The sequence below is a fragment of the Macrobrachium rosenbergii genome, chromosome 53, assembly GCF_040412425.1.
Source record: "Macrobrachium rosenbergii isolate ZJJX-2024 chromosome 53, ASM4041242v1, whole genome shotgun sequence".
Classification (NCBI taxonomy): domain Eukaryota; kingdom Metazoa; phylum Arthropoda; class Malacostraca; order Decapoda; family Palaemonidae; genus Macrobrachium; species Macrobrachium rosenbergii.
Window position 1 is genome coordinate 27,440,324 of NC_089793.1, and position 17,500 is coordinate 27,457,823.

Below are 17,500 nucleotides of genomic sequence, written 5' to 3' on the forward strand. Positions count from 1 at the left end.
GTATAAGCCTTGTAGGTATATATCTATGCATACTGCTGGTCTGCTAACATTATTTTTCATATATACGATATTGTATGTATGTTTTCGCCCTATTTTGACGAACAGCGATCAACTTCCACCTAATATTATGGTATTCGACATGATTACTAAGAGATGAAGAATATATCAGTTCTTGCCTGAATAATAGAAAAAAAACTTTTAAAAATAAACAAATATATACTACCTAGCACTCATTGAAATTACGCATGTGCGGCACAGGCAATCCTTTTTCAAAAATAACTATTTAAGAAATAGATAGAATACGAAATTTAGGCCAAAGGCCAAGCATTGGGACCTATGAGGTCATTCAGCGCTGAAAGGGAAACGGCGAAAAGGTTTGAAAGGTGTAACAGGAAGAGGGCCTAGCAGTTGCACTATGAAACAATTGATAGGAGAGGTTGGAAAGTAAGATGGAAAAAAAGAGAATATGAACGGAGGTACAGTAAAAGGAATAAAAGGGGTTGCAGCTTGGGGCCGAAGGGACACTGCAAAGAACATTAACTAATGCTCCAGTGCACCGCGTGAGGTGCACTGATCACTAGCCCCCACACCCCCACTGAATTACTGTTTAATAATTAAGTCCGGGCAATTATGTATTCACTTACCATTTAACTACCGGGTTAACAAAAAAAAAATATATATTCAAAACAGATTCTAGCCATCTGATATAATTTCAAAGACGAACATGTATTTGACCTCAAGATTATGGAACTCTTTTAAAAGATTCAATATCTTATGTAAAAGATTCACCGGGTTAACAAAAAAAAAAAAAAATTATACTCTAGCCATCTGAAGATTTGGGAACTCATTCAAAAGATACATCTACAAAGATTCAGTATTATACTTCAAGATTTGGGAACTCATTCAAGATTTAAGAACAAGATTCAAAAGATTCAAAAGATTCAACATTTTATATAAAGATTAAGTATTTTACCTCAAGATTTAAGAACTGATTCAAAATATTCAACATTTTATATAAAGATTAAGTATTATACCTCAAGGTTTAGGAAATCATTCAAAAGATTCAACATTCTTCATAAAGATTTACTATTATATCTCCAGATTAAGGAACTCATTTAAAAGATTCAACATTTTATATAAAGATTCAGTATTATTTCAAATTTAGGATCTCACTCAAAATATTCAACATCGACAAAGACTCATTATTCTGTATATTTACTTTCAACAGCCTTCGTGGAAAGTAACAGACTCCGAACGTTGTTTTGTATAAACACTTTAAAATTTCCGAAGAGGCATTCAATCCCTTTTTAACAAGGAGAATCTGTCAGAGTTCAAGTCATCCTAATTATACAAAATTAATACTTTTAAAGAAGCATTTAACGAGACAAAGTCTTCGCCAATCAGCATAAATGAACTTTCATTCAAACGTTCCTTGTATTCCTATTCAATAAATTTTCCTACGTGAATTCAGATTTCTCTCTTCCTCAATATGTTTACAAACAAGTATATTTATTTATTTATCAATGTTTATATACATACATACACACATATATAATATATATAAATTTATATATATATATATATATATATATATATATATATATATATATATATATATATATATATATATACATATTACACACACACATTCACAAAGAAATTCGTCAAAGTGAACGGTCGCTCTGCAAACAACAAAAGTTAATCTCCTTGTCATTGTAACCTCATCTGTAATCCCATTACAAAGTTCACAAAGCTAACTTACCGCGTCTAAGTCCCGTTACAACAAGGAAACTACTTTTCTTTAAGCAGAAGCAAATAAATATTTACAAACTTTTGTAAATAACGGGAAGTCATCCATACCCATATATCTTTGTCAACCAAAAGGTATGAATTTAAGTGAATTTACTTTTTTGTTCGTTACGTAAGAATATTTACATTTCATTGATGATATTCATAACAACTAAACACCTCAAAAGTTTTAAATTAAGAGAAGCAAATGGTTTTTGTTACCAAACCATTAATTTACATGGAAGTGTAAACACAACCACACAATCTATCTATCTATAGTGGAACGAAAATACAGTAGAATTCTATACTTACTTCCTTCGTCAGTCATGACGGCGACGGTAGACATGGGTCCATCTCCTTCAGGATTAAAAACCTGAAGGGAGACCAGGTACTGTGTGTAGGTCCGCAGGCCCTGTACTGTATGGCTCTGAAACGCCCAAAAGATCGGTTAGCATGATTTGAAATGTCGTTACCTGAAGGAGGCTCAAACTTGTCACCGCGAACAGATTTTAGGCCGAGTCAGCGCAGTGTGATCCTGACCTCAGGTTGGAAGACTGTTTAAAGTTCTCTTTAAAAGACTGAATTAAACTTAATAATTAAATTAAATTCAAAATAGCAATACTTCTTGGGGATAACGTCCCAGTTCATACATAATATAATTACAATAATATGGAATCGCTGATCTTCGCAAAATCTCGACAGCATTTTTAGGCCTATAAAGGTTAGGCCTACTCTAATTGTGGATTCCGAGTCTTCCAGACCTGACTTTAGCAAAACCAGTATATTAGGAGAGAGCAAAGGGAGATATACACCTCCTAAACGACTCGAATCACTAACACATTTCGGGATCCAAATGCCTGACTGATAAAAACTGCAAAGATCGACAAAATCATGAGCCAACTTCAGGTTGCTTGGCGCTAATATTATGTCCGTTCAATACACACCAAACAAGCTTTCGTAATCACAAATAACATTTACAGTGTCTAGTGTTTTACGGGTGCAAGAAGCTTCCAGTGTCATCATCACTCCATTCATGCATGTGTTAACTGTACTTCACATGCACTAACTGATATCAGCGATTAGAGAAAACGAATCCTCAATCTGAACCATCAGAGAAAACGGACCATTTTCGCTGGGTCCAACGTATTCGAGGGGGGACTGCACAATCGTGCGATGGCCATTTTAGCGAAGACCGTCCTTGAATTCAGCGAGCTTGATGTAACAGAAGACGGGCGTCTTAAAACCATAAGAGAAAACGGGCCATTGCGTTGTATTCGAAAGGTAACTATGTTACAAACAACTCCTCCGGCTCTGGGCTTCCCCCCCTTTTTTTCATTACAATTCGCAGAATTCGAAGCTGACAACGTAACGGAAATAATACCAACTGATACGATATTTTAACCACAATACAAATGAAAACAGGAGAAAAGAATGCTTAACTAAATGTTAAACATACATCGAGCATTATCTGTACTGCTGCGTGATTTTTGAATAATCAAATGTATGTCATGTGGAAACACCTGGTGTCTGAAGGGATCAATATTTTCTTCGTGTTTTGGGAACTTGATACTAAGAACTGTCTATAAGCAACATTTAATCGTGCACAAAGCAAGCTATGATGGCCAGCTAGAAGCCACGGAGCATGCAACTAGGCCTAGGGATATTCTGATAACCTCCGGGGAAAATAACATCAACGGAACTTTCGCATTTTTACGATATTTCCACACGAATTTAAGAGGGTTACACATTCTCTATTCTTTACACGGCTTAAAAGAATTACGTCCGGTAAAATTTTCCCAAATGATTCATGATTATTCAAAGAGAATTCTCGTTTTGGCACAGATACTTTAAACATTTTGCTGTAAATCTTTGCGATCATTTCAAGGACCATTCTTTATATGATTTTCGTACATAATCATTTCTCGAATTTCCCAACAAATTTCAGACCTTCAAATTCGTCACTTGAAGGCATGGGAAGATAATATTATAATATCAAATTCTAACAACCAGGTAATAATAATAATAATAATAATAATAATAATAATAATAATAATAATAATAATAATAATCATGAATACTTGCTGGGCACATTTCAAAAACAGATATGAAAATTTCATCGTAACCAACAGCAAAAATCTCATATTACTCAAATGGCCTAATTGTCTTTTGGCTCGAGTTACTGAAATAACGTATAGCACATTAGGTGAAGTGCTTAATAATTATAATAATAATAATGATAATCTTCATCATCACCATCATCATCATCTATATATCATGGAGGCCTCTAAAATACAGTTAGGAAAATATCAAATTTTCAACTAAAAAATATTGACGGAAAGGGTATATAAATAACGAATAAATTTGAAAGATAAGTTTTCTCGAAAAAAGCCGCATTAAAGACCTGTTCCTTTTAAATATAAAAACGATTAAGCAATCAAAAACTGCTCTATACTATTCCAAGGTATTTAGCTATGGGTTATTGTATTTTCCATTTAAAAGCTCAGCAACTGAACACAACTTTTTTTTTGCCAAAGTTAAATTTTCCAATTAAGCAGAACTTCCACAGTTTTTAAATTGATGCTGCAATCGCAGTAACGAATGCTACAACTCTTAGTTCTTTTTTAATTGTGGAAATTCACGATTTCCTTTTGTATATTTTTATCCGAAAACTGCAGGTTGGTTCCAAACTGAATATTCCCCTTTAAAAAATTAAGACTGACAAGTGTGCTTTTAAATCTTTATCTCTTATAATTCGTTGTCAATTATATACCCTTTATTTCAATGTAAATTCACTGTACCAATAATTGGACCTTCTTAGATTTACAGAATCAAGCAAGTTTTAACTCTAATTCCAAAGTTTACGAACTAAATACAACTTCTCAGTCACTTATAATTTGATAGACCACACGTCCATGTCTAATTTTCTTTTAAATAATAATTAGAGATTATGTGAAGATGCATTTCATGGATTGTCAAAATATTACCAATTTTATGCACAATTTTTCCAACCTGAATTCCCCTAAAATTATAGAAAAACAGGACTCAAAAACATCATTGAAATTAGGGTTACGAGATATAATTAAGATATTTCCTATCAACATATAATCCTCATCTCAACGAACCTGAAAGTTTGCAGATACTAATGTTTGCTTCCTTTTTTTTTGAGTGAAGTGTAATTTAGGAATATATATGCCTTGATTCCTTTTTTTAAAATCACTCGTAATTTTGTTGTGGAAAAGACCATTTCAGTAGTTTGTGATTTGCTGAAGGTTACAATCTAAGTTTTGCCAAGTTTATGCTCATCTATATTTGGGGATGTTTATATTTTTTAACGAAGCCTATATACTCTTCTTTTGCAAGTCTCTTTTTGTTTCTCATTTTTTTTTACGTTGAACCTCATGAAGGCGGTCGATTTCGCGTTACAAACGTTCTTCTCATGAACGTGGTCAATTTCGCGTTGTAAACGTTCTTCTCATGAACGTTGTCGATTTCGCGTTGCAAACGTTCTTCTTATGAATGTTGTCGATTTCGCGTTGCAAACGTTCTTCTCATAAACGCGGTCGATTTCGCGATACAAACGTTCTTCTCATGAACACGGTCGATTTCGCGTTGCAAACGTTCTTCTCATGAACGTGGTCGATTTCGTGTTACAAACGTCCTTCTCATGAACGTGGGCGATTTCGCGTTGTAAACGTTCTCCTCATAAACGTGGTCGATTTTGCGTTGCAAACGTTCTCCTCATGAACACGGTCGATTTCGCGTTGCAAACGTTTTTCTCATGAAGGTAGTCGATTTCGCGTTGCAACGTTCTTCTCATGAACGTGGTCGATTTCGCGTTGCAAACGTTCTTCTCAGGGACGTGGTCGATTTCGCGCTGCAAACGTTCTTCTCATGAACGTGATCGATTTCACATACAAACGTTCTTCTCATGAACGTGGTTGATTTTGCCTTACAAACCTTCTTCTCATAAACGCGGTCGATTTTTCGCGATACAAACGTTCTTCTCATGAACGTTGTCGATTTCGCGTTACAAACGTTTTTCTCATGGTCGATTTCGCGTTGCAATCGTTCTTCTCATGAACGAGGTCGATTTCGCGTTGCAAACGTTCTTCTCAGGGGCGTAGTCGATTTCGCATTGCAAACGTTCTTCTCATGAAGGTAGTCGATTTCGCGTTGCAAACGTTCTTCTCATAAAAGTGATCGATTTCACGTTGTAAACGTTCTTCTCATGAACACGGTCGATTTCGCGTTGCAAACGTTCTTCTCATAAACGCAATCGATTTCGCGATACAAACATTCTTCTCATGAACTTCGTCGATTTCGCGTTGCAAACGTTCTTCTCACGAACGTGGTCGATTTCACGTTGCAAACGTTCTTCTAAGAGGACGTGGTCGATTTCGCGTCGCAAACGTTCTTCTCATGAAGGTAGTCGATTTCGCGTTGCAAACGTTCTTCTCATGAACGTGATCGCTTTCGCGTTGCAAACGTTCTTCTCATGAACGTGGTCGATTTCGCGTTACAGACGTTCTTCTCATAAACGTGGTCGATTTTGCCATACAAACGTTCTTCTCATGAAGGTGGTCGATTTCACGTCGTAACGTTCTTCTCATGAACACGGTCGATTTCGCGTTGCAAACGTTCTTCTCATGAACGTGGTCGATTTCGCGTTACAAACGTTCTTCTCATGAACGTGGTCGATTTCGCGTTACAAACGTTCTTCTCATGAACGTGGTCGTTTTCACCTTGCAAACGTTCTTTTCATGAGCGTGGTCGATTTCGCGTTACAAACGTTTCTTCTCAAGAAAGCGGCCAGGATTTGTTTGACGTATTAAAGTTACCGATGTTCACGTTATCAACGCATTATTTATTTCAAACGTTAGACTTATCGTCGAAGTGTTTTTTACGATCGTTAACTTATCGACCGCGTATTTTTAGTTATGTTTATCTGATCGGCGGTGAATTCATACATACTTGTTAATGGTGTATTTCCACATAGGAAATTCGTCAACATGTTTTTTCACAAATGTTCAACCTGTATTCATACAAACGATTAACTTATTGACGGTGTATTTTTACATACGTTACACTTATTGGCGGTGTTTTTTTTTTTACATACGTTACACTTGTTGACGGTGGTTTTTTTTTTTTTTACATTAGGTTGCACTTATTGACGGTGTTTTTTTTTAAATACGTTACACTTATTGTTTTTTTTTTTTACATAAGTTACACTTACTGACGGTGTTTTTTTTTACATACATTACTACACTTGTTGACGGTGTTTTTTTTTACATACGCTACACTTCTTGACAGTGTTTTTTTTTTTTTACAAACGTTACAATTATTGACGGTTTAATTTGACATACGTTACACTTACTGACGGTGTATTTTTTACATACGTTACACTTATTGACGTTTTTTTTATATACGTTACACTTATTGACGGTGTTTTTTTACAGACGTTAAACTCATTGACGGTGTTTTTTTGTTTAAATACGTTACACTTATTGACGGTTTAGTTTCACGTGCGTTTAACTTACTGACGATGTATTTTACCTAACTTCTCGACGATAAAAGTACTGTAAAACTTACGGAAGTCATACTTTCACAAACGGTAAAATATGATAACGGTTACATATTATCAAGCTATTTAATCAAAAGCGTTATTTTCTTTTCATTTTCATTCGAAATATTCTGATCGTTTACTTTTGTTGAAGTTATTCATTCTTCTCGACATGAAACTTGTGTCTTATGAAGTTCTGAAAGGGAATGCTTTAGTTAGGATTTTACAAAAAAAAAAAAAAATTATAAGCTGTTAAGTGTTAGTACTGTTAGTCAATATTAGTATATAATAATAACAAATATTACAGTGAATTACAGAGATTCTACTATAAACAATAAAAGTGATAACATCAAACGTGGTTATTTAGGCGCAATAAATTACACAACCAAATATAATTAAAATTTTTTCTTTTAATAAATTTATTAATATTATGAAATTAAAACATATCATGAAGGTGCGGTCAGGAACACATAGTACAAATGTCTTCATAACAAGTGTGTGTGTGTACATTTAACATTAAAATTTGAATGAAAAAAAGTGAAGAATCTCTTCTGAAATCTAAATACACAACGACGACTGGTGTCTTGGCACATTTCCTGGAGCTAAATATGATTCGTAATTAGCTCTAATACAGAACTGAAAAAAATATAAATACTAAACGTTACACAAATGTAAAATAATTCTCATCATAGTGATAACAAGTGAGGAGACTTCATTCATATAGACATCTTTGTACATGCATACACGCATATATATATATATATATATATATATATATATATATATATATATATATATATATATATATATATATATATATATATATATATATATATATATATATATATATATATATATATAATGTGTGTGTTACACAGAAAATTGTACACTCTACAAATCATCCTCACCACACCCACACAAACCTAGACAAACATGCGCGAGCATTTCAACCCATAACACGCAACAGAAAAAACTTGGGGCTCAAAAAAAAAAAAAAAAAAAAAAAAAAAACTGTAGATTCCCTGTGACCTTAGGAAGGCAGGATGAACATACAGACACACACAAACACAGGCACAGACACACACACACACACACACACACACAAAGACAGATCCACCTGACTCTAATTACAAGGGACTTGATGAAATGGGAGAAAAAGGCATGGAGTAAAATTCCCCCCTCTCTCTTTTCCTACCCCTATCGCCCTCCCCCTTTTTTTAACTTCATACCAGACCTAATTAAAGGTAATGAACGAGAAATGTGGAACTGGGACGCATGGAACCTTTTACACGTTTGTTTTGCTTCTACCATCTTTTCTACGCGGATGGCGAACCGCGCATGCGCACTGCCTTTCCCAATTACAAGGCAGGGGGAAAGCAATCAGTATTACAAGCCTTGTTATTAAATGCGCCACAGGGGGCTGGGGTAAATTGCTGGGATTACAAGCATACACATGAGACTGGTAAGTTCCTCTTTCCTTTTCTCGCAGAGTGGCTGCTTTAGGTAAACTGGCGTCGCAGCAACTAGGGTCACAGGGCTGGTAAGAAAGTTTATTCTTCAAGCATTGTAAATTTTAAGGAGCTGGACAGCTAGGTGGGCAGGAGCAAGAAGGAATGGATGGTCCTGTAGTATATTCTAGTACGTATAGTGTAAGGCGCACTGTAGGCTCAACTGAGGAATTCCAATACACTGGCATCTTTACCACAATAACTTTTTAAGTGTTTTCATACTTTTTTATTAAAGCAATCTCAAGAATGACAAAACTTAAACAGAAAAACCTCTTTAACATTTGCTGCAAAAAAAATTCTTTAACAAATTCTACATAATTTACAAAGAAAAAATGATCGTGAACAAATACTCAGATATATGTGAAATGACTGTAATACTGATATTTTGAAAACCTTTTCAAATTTATGCAAGCAACTGACAAACTGCACATCTTTTAAAAACTTACTAACATAAAAGGCATTGAAAATCTTTTAAAAATAACGAATGGATTCTGTACATTTACACATTACCTTTAAAACAACATTTTAAAGTTTACATTATACAATTACTTTAAGTGTAACTGAAATCTAAGGCAAAAAAAGTCTCCTAAATTTAACAATTCAATCTCACGTAACACTAAAATTTTTTTTTTATTATTAGGAAAGATCTATGTCATTTTGGAAAACGACACTACAGAGCAATGTGATACTTATTACGAACTGACGTCATCATCGGAAAAATGAATACCAAGCGCTATTAGAAGCTGAACTTTTTCTCAGAAGCCAAATGTTGCACAAAAGTATCATTTTTCATTTAAGAATTCGATACAGTTCTTTCATAGGATCTAAAGTTAGGAAATATTTAGGTTCAATTTTAATGACATACTTCAAAATTCTCTCTCTCACTCTCTCTCTCCTCACAGTACAAAAGTATAATTTTTCATTTAAGAATTCGATATAGTTATTTCACAGGATCTAAATTTAGGAAATGTTGAGGTCGAATTTTAATGACATACTTCAAGTTTCTCTCTCTCTCTCTCTCTCTCTCTCTCTCTCTCTCCACACAGTACAAAAGTATAATTTTTCATTTAAGAATTCCATACAGTTCTTTCAAAGGATCTAAATTTAGGAAATATTGAGGTCGAATTTTACTGACGTACTTCAATTTTTTTCTCTCTCTCTCTCTGGAGTAGACAGTACTCTGCTGCACTTCTTTCTGCAAATATTTTTCATTCGTTCCCTTAGCTTTCAAACATCTCAGATGTCCAGCCTCTCTGGCTTTACCTTGTTCCGGTTGTCTGCTAAAAATATTTAATAATAATTAAACTCAATCTTCGAGATGTAGTCAATAATTACCTGCCACAAATCAAAGTAAATGATCACCAAATTGACAGGAATCTGACAAAATCTTTCCTGCAAACAATCACGTTTGTAGGCAAACCGTATCATGCCCTAACAAACAAAATATACTAAGCATACATACATATACAAACTCAATCATACAATATAATTTATATATATATATATATATATATATATATATATATATATATACATATATATATGTATATATATATATATACATATATACATATATATATATATATATATATATATATATATATATATATATATATATATATATATATATATATATATATATATATATATAAACTCAAACACAGACTCATTTCAAATAAGTGAAATGTAGCTCAAAGTGTTCTGAGGTGGTTTGGTCATATGGAGAGAGTGGAGGACGATCAGCTGGTAGCAGTGTGTGTGCGATTCAGATGACTTAGAGGAGGAAAAGTGTGTAAAATGAATGGGTTCGACAAGATGCTGAAGAGCCTTCTGTGAATCCTACTGTGTAGGTGAAGCTGGTAATGCATACAGCTTCACGATGGTAATATATATATATATTATATACACATATATATATGTATATATATAAATATAAAACCACAATTCGGCCTGTTATTAATAGAACAACAATCTATAAGTTACAAAGTCTTTTGCAATTCACACACACACACACACACACAAATCTAGAAATTTGTCTCCTGTAGATAATAAAATGAAAATAACCAGATAATAAGAAATAAAAGAAATACAGAATGTGAAGAATATTTAATTCACAAAAATATAATAAAATAATGATCATATTATATTGCTACTTAATGGCATGGCTGGTATTATCGATAAAAAACTGTAAAAATTGTATAAAAAAAATTAGATTTATGGAATAAATGAAGACTGTGGAATAAGAATGAGTCGTATCTATTGATTCTCTGACCGTACCTTCATTAAATAGTATATGATGAACATGAATAATAAAAAAATATATATTTTGACATAAAATAGTATATGATGAACATGAATAATGAAAAAAATATTTCTACATAAAGTACCATATGATGAACATGAATAATGAAAAATGATTTTATACGTAAAAAAGTATATGATGAACATGAATAAACAATATTTTCACATAAAAGTATATGATGAACACGAATAATAAAAAAATATTTTTACATAAAATAGTAGCCTATATGATGAACATGAATGAAAAAATTATTTTATACGTAAAACAGCATATGATGAACAAGTATAATGAAAAATGGGGTTTAACATAAAATAGCATACGATGAACACAAATATGACTCTGACATAAAAAGAATGTTCTTGCAAACCCGGAAGCCCAAACTGGATATAAGGGAACGTAACGTCAACAAGATAAAAGTATTAATAAAATAAAAATAAAAAAAAATAAAAACATGAAAAATATGAACTGTCTGTGAAGCAACACACTGCTACCCAAACTGATATATTTTCTTCCACTTAAGGGTAAAAGCCCTCTTGCAAAAGATGAAGGTTTATGGTATGCTGATTCTGAAATTGTATAATCTTAGAAAATTATCTACAAGATTAGGCCTGTGCAACAGTAGTGGCACTGTACTACATGCTTATTCAAATAACAGAAATGTTCTGTATCTAGAGGCACAACAGATAGTAATTAAATAAAATTAGGTTTTTAGTGTTCTGTAAAAGAAAACTATTGTGCCGACTTTGTCTGTCCGTCCACACTTTATTCTGTCCGCCCTCAGATCTTAAAAACTACCAAGGCTAGATGGCAGCAAACTGGTATGTTGATCATCCACCATTAAATCATCAAACATACCAAATTGCAGCCTACTCTAGCCTCAGTAGTTTTTATTTTAATTAAGGTTAAAGTTAGCCATAATCGATATAGGATAGGCCACCACCGGACCGTGGTTAAGATTCATGGGCCGCGGCTCATACAGCATTATACCGAGACCACAGAAAGATAGATCTATTTTCGGTGGCCTTAATTATATGCTGTAGCGGCTGTACAGAAAATCTGATTGAGCCGAAGAAACTTCGGCACATTTTTACTTGTTTTAATAAAATATATAAATTAATCAATCTACTTGCTACGCTGGGCTTGAAAGCCTCTTAGCATATCAAAGAGTTCAGTTCTGGGGTCAATTTAAAGAAACGATACTTAAGCAAATATTAACTGACTACTACAAATAAATTTATCCTTATAAAAAAAAAAGGAAATTACGTTATGACTCAAGTCAATGCAATGAATTAAAGGTGTATTTCCTCCGATAAGATTAAATATTCCCGTTCAGGCTTTGGGGTTTGCAAGTAATGAAATACGTTCTGTGTATGTGGATATGAGAGTGTATGTGTATGTATAATACACATACACTCGTAAGAATACGAGTATACATGTTGTTGGTATCTATCTAACTATCTATCTATCTATCTATCTATCTATCTATCTATCTATCTATATATTATATATATATATATATATATATATATATATATATATATATATATATATATATATATATATATTTCACAATCATATATATATGTATGCATATATATTTACATATATAATATATATATATATATATATATATATATATATATATATATATATATAATGTGTATGTGCACTCACCTACTATACTTTATCCGTTATACCTGAAACCCCTTGTCTATATAAATGCATCCTCATCCTACCACAACTCTTAAAATTAATTCAACAACAAAAAAAAGAGCAGGACCCCTCCCTTCCTCCACTTTCCATACTAATGTGAGGAAAAAAAACCACGGCTTAATCGCCCACAGCAACAAGACTAAAATTAGCATTATGAAACTGAATGAGGCAAAAATTGCACCGGTGAAAATATCTGGTCCTCTCCCCTCCCTACGTCCCATCCCCTCCCCTTGCTACCTCTCCTAACAACCTCCCCTCCCCTCCCTCCTTGTAGCCTCCCTGACATCCCTCTCTCCCCCTTCCCCTGTTACCTCTCCTAACAACCTCCCCTCCCTCTCTCCCCTTGTTACCTCTCCTGACAATCTCTCTCCCCTTCCCCTTGTTACCTCTCCTGGCAACCTCCCCTTCCCCTTGTTACCTCTCCTGACCTCTCTCCCCATCCCCTTGTTATCTCTCTTAACAACCTCCCCTCCCTCTCTCCCCTTGTTACCTCTCCTGACAATCTCTCTCCCCTTCCCCTTGTTACCTCTCCTGGCAACCTCCCCTTCCCCTTGTTACCTCTCCTGACAACCTCTCTCCCGCTCCCCTTGTTACCTCTCTTAACAACCTCTCTCCCCCTCCCCTTGTTACCTCTCCTGACAACCTTCCCTTCTCCTTGGTACCTCTCCTGACAACCTCCCCTTCCCCTTGTTACCTCTCCTGACAACCTCCCTTTCCCCTTGTTACCTCTCCTGACAACCTCCCCTTCCCCTTGTTACCTCTCCTGACAACCTTTCTCCCCCTTTGTTACCTCTCTTAACAACCTCCCTCCTCCCTCCCTTGTTACCTCTCCTGACAACCTCCATTTACCTTGTTACCTCTCGTGACAACCTCCCCCTCCCCTTGTTTCCTCTCCTGACAACCTCCTCCCCCCTCCCTTGTGACCTCTCCTAACAACCTCCCCTCCCCCTCCCCTTGTTACCTCTCTTGACAACCTCCACTTCTCCTGTTACCTCTCCTGACAACCTCCCCATCTCCTTGTTAACTCTACTGACAACCTCCCCCTCCCCTTGTTACCGCTCCTGATAACCTCCCCCTCCCCTTGTTACCGCTCCTGACAACCTCCCCCTCCTCTTGTTACCTCTCCTGACAGCCTCCCTCCCCGTCCCCAAACTATCTCTCCTGACAACCTCCGCTTCCCCTTGTTTCCTCTTCTGACAAACTCCCTCCACCCTCCCCTTGTTACCAGACCTGACAACTTCCCCCTCCCCTTGTTACCTCTCAAGACAACCTCCCCTTGCTATCTCTCCTGACAACCTCTCCTTCTCCCTCTCCCCTTTTTACCTCTCCTGACAACCTTCCCTTCCCTTGTTTCCTCTCCTGACAACATCCCACTTCCCCCTCTCCTGACAACATCCCCCTCTCCTTGTTTCCTCTCCTGACAACATTTCCCTTCCACCTCCCATTGTTGCCTCTCCTGACAACCTTTCTCCCCTTGTTACCTCTCCTGACAACCTCCCTCCCCTTGTTACCTCTCCTGACAACCTCCCCCTCCCCTTGTTTCCTCTCCTGACAACCTCCTTCCCCCGTCCCCTTGCTGCCTCTCCTAACAACCTCCCCTCCCCCGCCCCTTGTTACCTCACCTGACAACCTCCCTCCACCCTCCCCTTGTTACCTCTCTTGACAGCCTCCCTCGCTATCTCTCCTGACAACCTCTCCTTCTCCCCCTCACCTTGTTACCTCTCCTGACAACCTCCACGTCCCCTCCCTTGCTACCTCCTCCCTCCCCCTCCCCCTTGTTATCCCTCCTGACAACACCCCTTCCCCCTACCCTTGATAGCTCTCCTGACAACAAGGAGGTTAGATTTCTTGCCTGACAACTTCCTCTTCCCCCCTCCCCTCGTTACCTCTCATGACAACTTCCCTCTCCCCCCAACCCCCGGCCTTATTCGATATCCTACCATGAAAGCTTTAGTAAATCACTTTCATCTGATAATCCGTAAAAAACGAATGTGTTATGTTTATTCAATGGTATTATCCTGTGCACCACGCCCCATCCCCCTAAAAAAAACCTTCATTCAATCTTTTTTTTTTCATCTGACTTCAAACAAATCGATGAAAAAATTATTTAAAGGTTTTATATTTTGTAAAAAAAATTAAAAACTTTTTTATTTACCATTTTTTACAAACTTTTTTTTCCATTTTCTAAACATCCGTTTTCCTTACTGCCTAAAAACATATGAATTAAAAAATGAATGAATGAAATGCTTTAATTGTTTATCTTTTCGTCTTTTATATTTATCTGTTTTAATTCCGTTTTTCTTCTGTTCCCCTTCAATGGAGAAGTAGAAATTAAAAATATAAAGAATTTAAATAAGAATATCTAATTAATTCCTCTTATTCGTCTTCCTAAACGCCTGCCTGCTTCACTACCTGCCATATTCAGCCGGCCCTATCGCATGCAGCACAACCTGTCCTCTTTTTCCCCCGTATTCTGTGCTTTCTTAATTAAAACCATAATTATCTTATTCCATGATTATCGCATTGCGTGCGACCCAATTATTTTACCGCTTGGACTGCTGCTTGCTCTCCTCGATGGAAAACGCGCACCATTATGACGAAAGCCTTCACTTTTCTTTTTTGTGTTTTTTTCTAAGTCGTTATTTCACCTCACCCATCGGGCGCGATTTGTTGAAACCCACCCTTTAATTTCGAGAATAATTTAGTTCCGACTTCCAACTTCGCGCAGGCAATTCTACGATTCCGTCCGCATTCAAGAATTCCGTTCTTGCGGACGGATCACGCAAGAGCTATTTATATACTCGGACTGTGAAATAGTCTACCTGAGGATGTTGTGCAATTAGAACCTCAGAAGTTCAAGAGGAAATGCAATGCATTACTACCGTTAAACAAATCGTCTTGTATTTTAATAATTTATGTGTCTATCTATTTTTATCTATTTACCCATTAATTTATTCATTCATCTCTTTTTTTCCTTTCTAATGACTGATCTCTTCTTTCTGTTTTTCCTATAATATTCTGTAGCTTCTTTCAAATGAACGCCATATTCGTTGGAAGCTTGAATTCCAAGTCGATGGCCCGTTTAAGCTTGTTCCATATGAATAGGGGGTTTGTCTTCTGAATAATAATAATAATAATAATAATAATAATAATAATAATAATAATAATAATAATAATAATAATAGTTCAGCCGAATTCTGTGCAGTTTTTTACCTACATTTGTCGTTTACGAAGGGGAGTTGCAAATGGTAGAATGAATGATAATCACTTGCAGGTATAAATCAGTTCCATTCATTTGCACTTGTGTTCATTCAAATGAAGGGATGAAAAATGCATGATACGCGAGAATACGCCATTGGAAGTAACGATTTACTCTGCCCTTCAAAAAATAAATAAATATATGAATAGATAAATAAAATAAATAAACACACGCACTCTTACTTCCGGCTATGGAACAAAATATAAAAATCATATTTTCTCTTCAATAACACGTGTTTTTATTACAGTGAGAGAGACCATGACACCGTTTCAACTTTGCAACAAGCTTACGTCATAAAATCTAAAATGGATGATGTAAATTGACGCCGCTCTTTGTTGACATATTAGCCAGACATGTTTCAGTGATTACGCAAAATGCGTATTCAAGGGGACAATGTATTGTTCAGACACTACATGACTAATCTGCGTATTAAACAAATGTCGAGTTCTATGCTTCAAGTTATTTAAGTTATTTCAGTATGCAAGTCTAAGTGGCTATTTTGATACCAAAGTGGGGCATTTAAGTATTTCGGCATCTATAATATTTGATTGGGTATTGCTAATCGCATCTGACAGGGTATCTTTGTAAACTATCTATTTGGGTGTTGTTAATCGCATCTAACGGGGTATCTTTGTAAATTATCCAACAGGGTATTTTTGTTAAGTTATTCACAGCTACATATTTCATGTCCAGACATACAATGGTATATTACGGTATGCAAATTTAGCTCGGCATATCTCTTTTAACGGGACTGAAGCGAACTTGATGGGCATTCAAAAAGGCAGAAATAATCCCTCATTTTCAATGTTCATTTCCACGAATTCGCCCATTCATCTCCACAAAACCGCCCAGTCATTTCCACGAATCCGCCGATTCATTTCCCCGAATCTGCCGAATCATTTCCACGAATCCGCCGATTCATTTCCACGAATCTGCCGAGTCATTTCACGAATCCGCCGATTCATTTCCACGGATCCGACAATTCATTTTCACAAAACCGCCGATTCATTTCCACGAATCCGCCGATTCATTTCTCCGAATCTGCCGATTCGTTTCCACGAATTTGCCGAAACATTTCCACGAATCCGCCGATTCATTTCCACGAATCTGCCAAATCATTTCCACGAATCCACTGATTCATTTCCACGGATCCGACAATTAATTTCCACGAATCTGTCAATTCATTTCCACGAATCTGTCGATTCATTTCCACGAATCCGCCGATTCATTTCCACGAATCTGCCGATTCATTTTCACGAATCCGCCGATTCATTTCCATCGGAGGCAACAGCTCGCTAAACACAACGGCCTAACAATACAGAACACTACACAACGATAACAATGGGCCACTGGCGAATGCTTTATGAAAT

The 17,500-nt window shown here is 35.9% G+C and overlaps 1 protein-coding gene across 1 annotated transcript in view; it reads right to left on the reverse strand.

Annotated features, from left to right (window-relative positions):
- The window catches only part of LOC136834096 (tyrosine-protein phosphatase 99A-like), a 582,738-nt gene that overhangs the window by 163,755 nt on the left and 401,483 nt on the right, over window positions 1–17,500 (reverse strand). Inside the window, 1 exon segment of the mRNA XM_067096352.1 lies at window positions 2,101–2,215. Within this exon segment, the coding sequence (XP_066952453.1) occupies window positions 2,101–2,215 (115 nt within the window).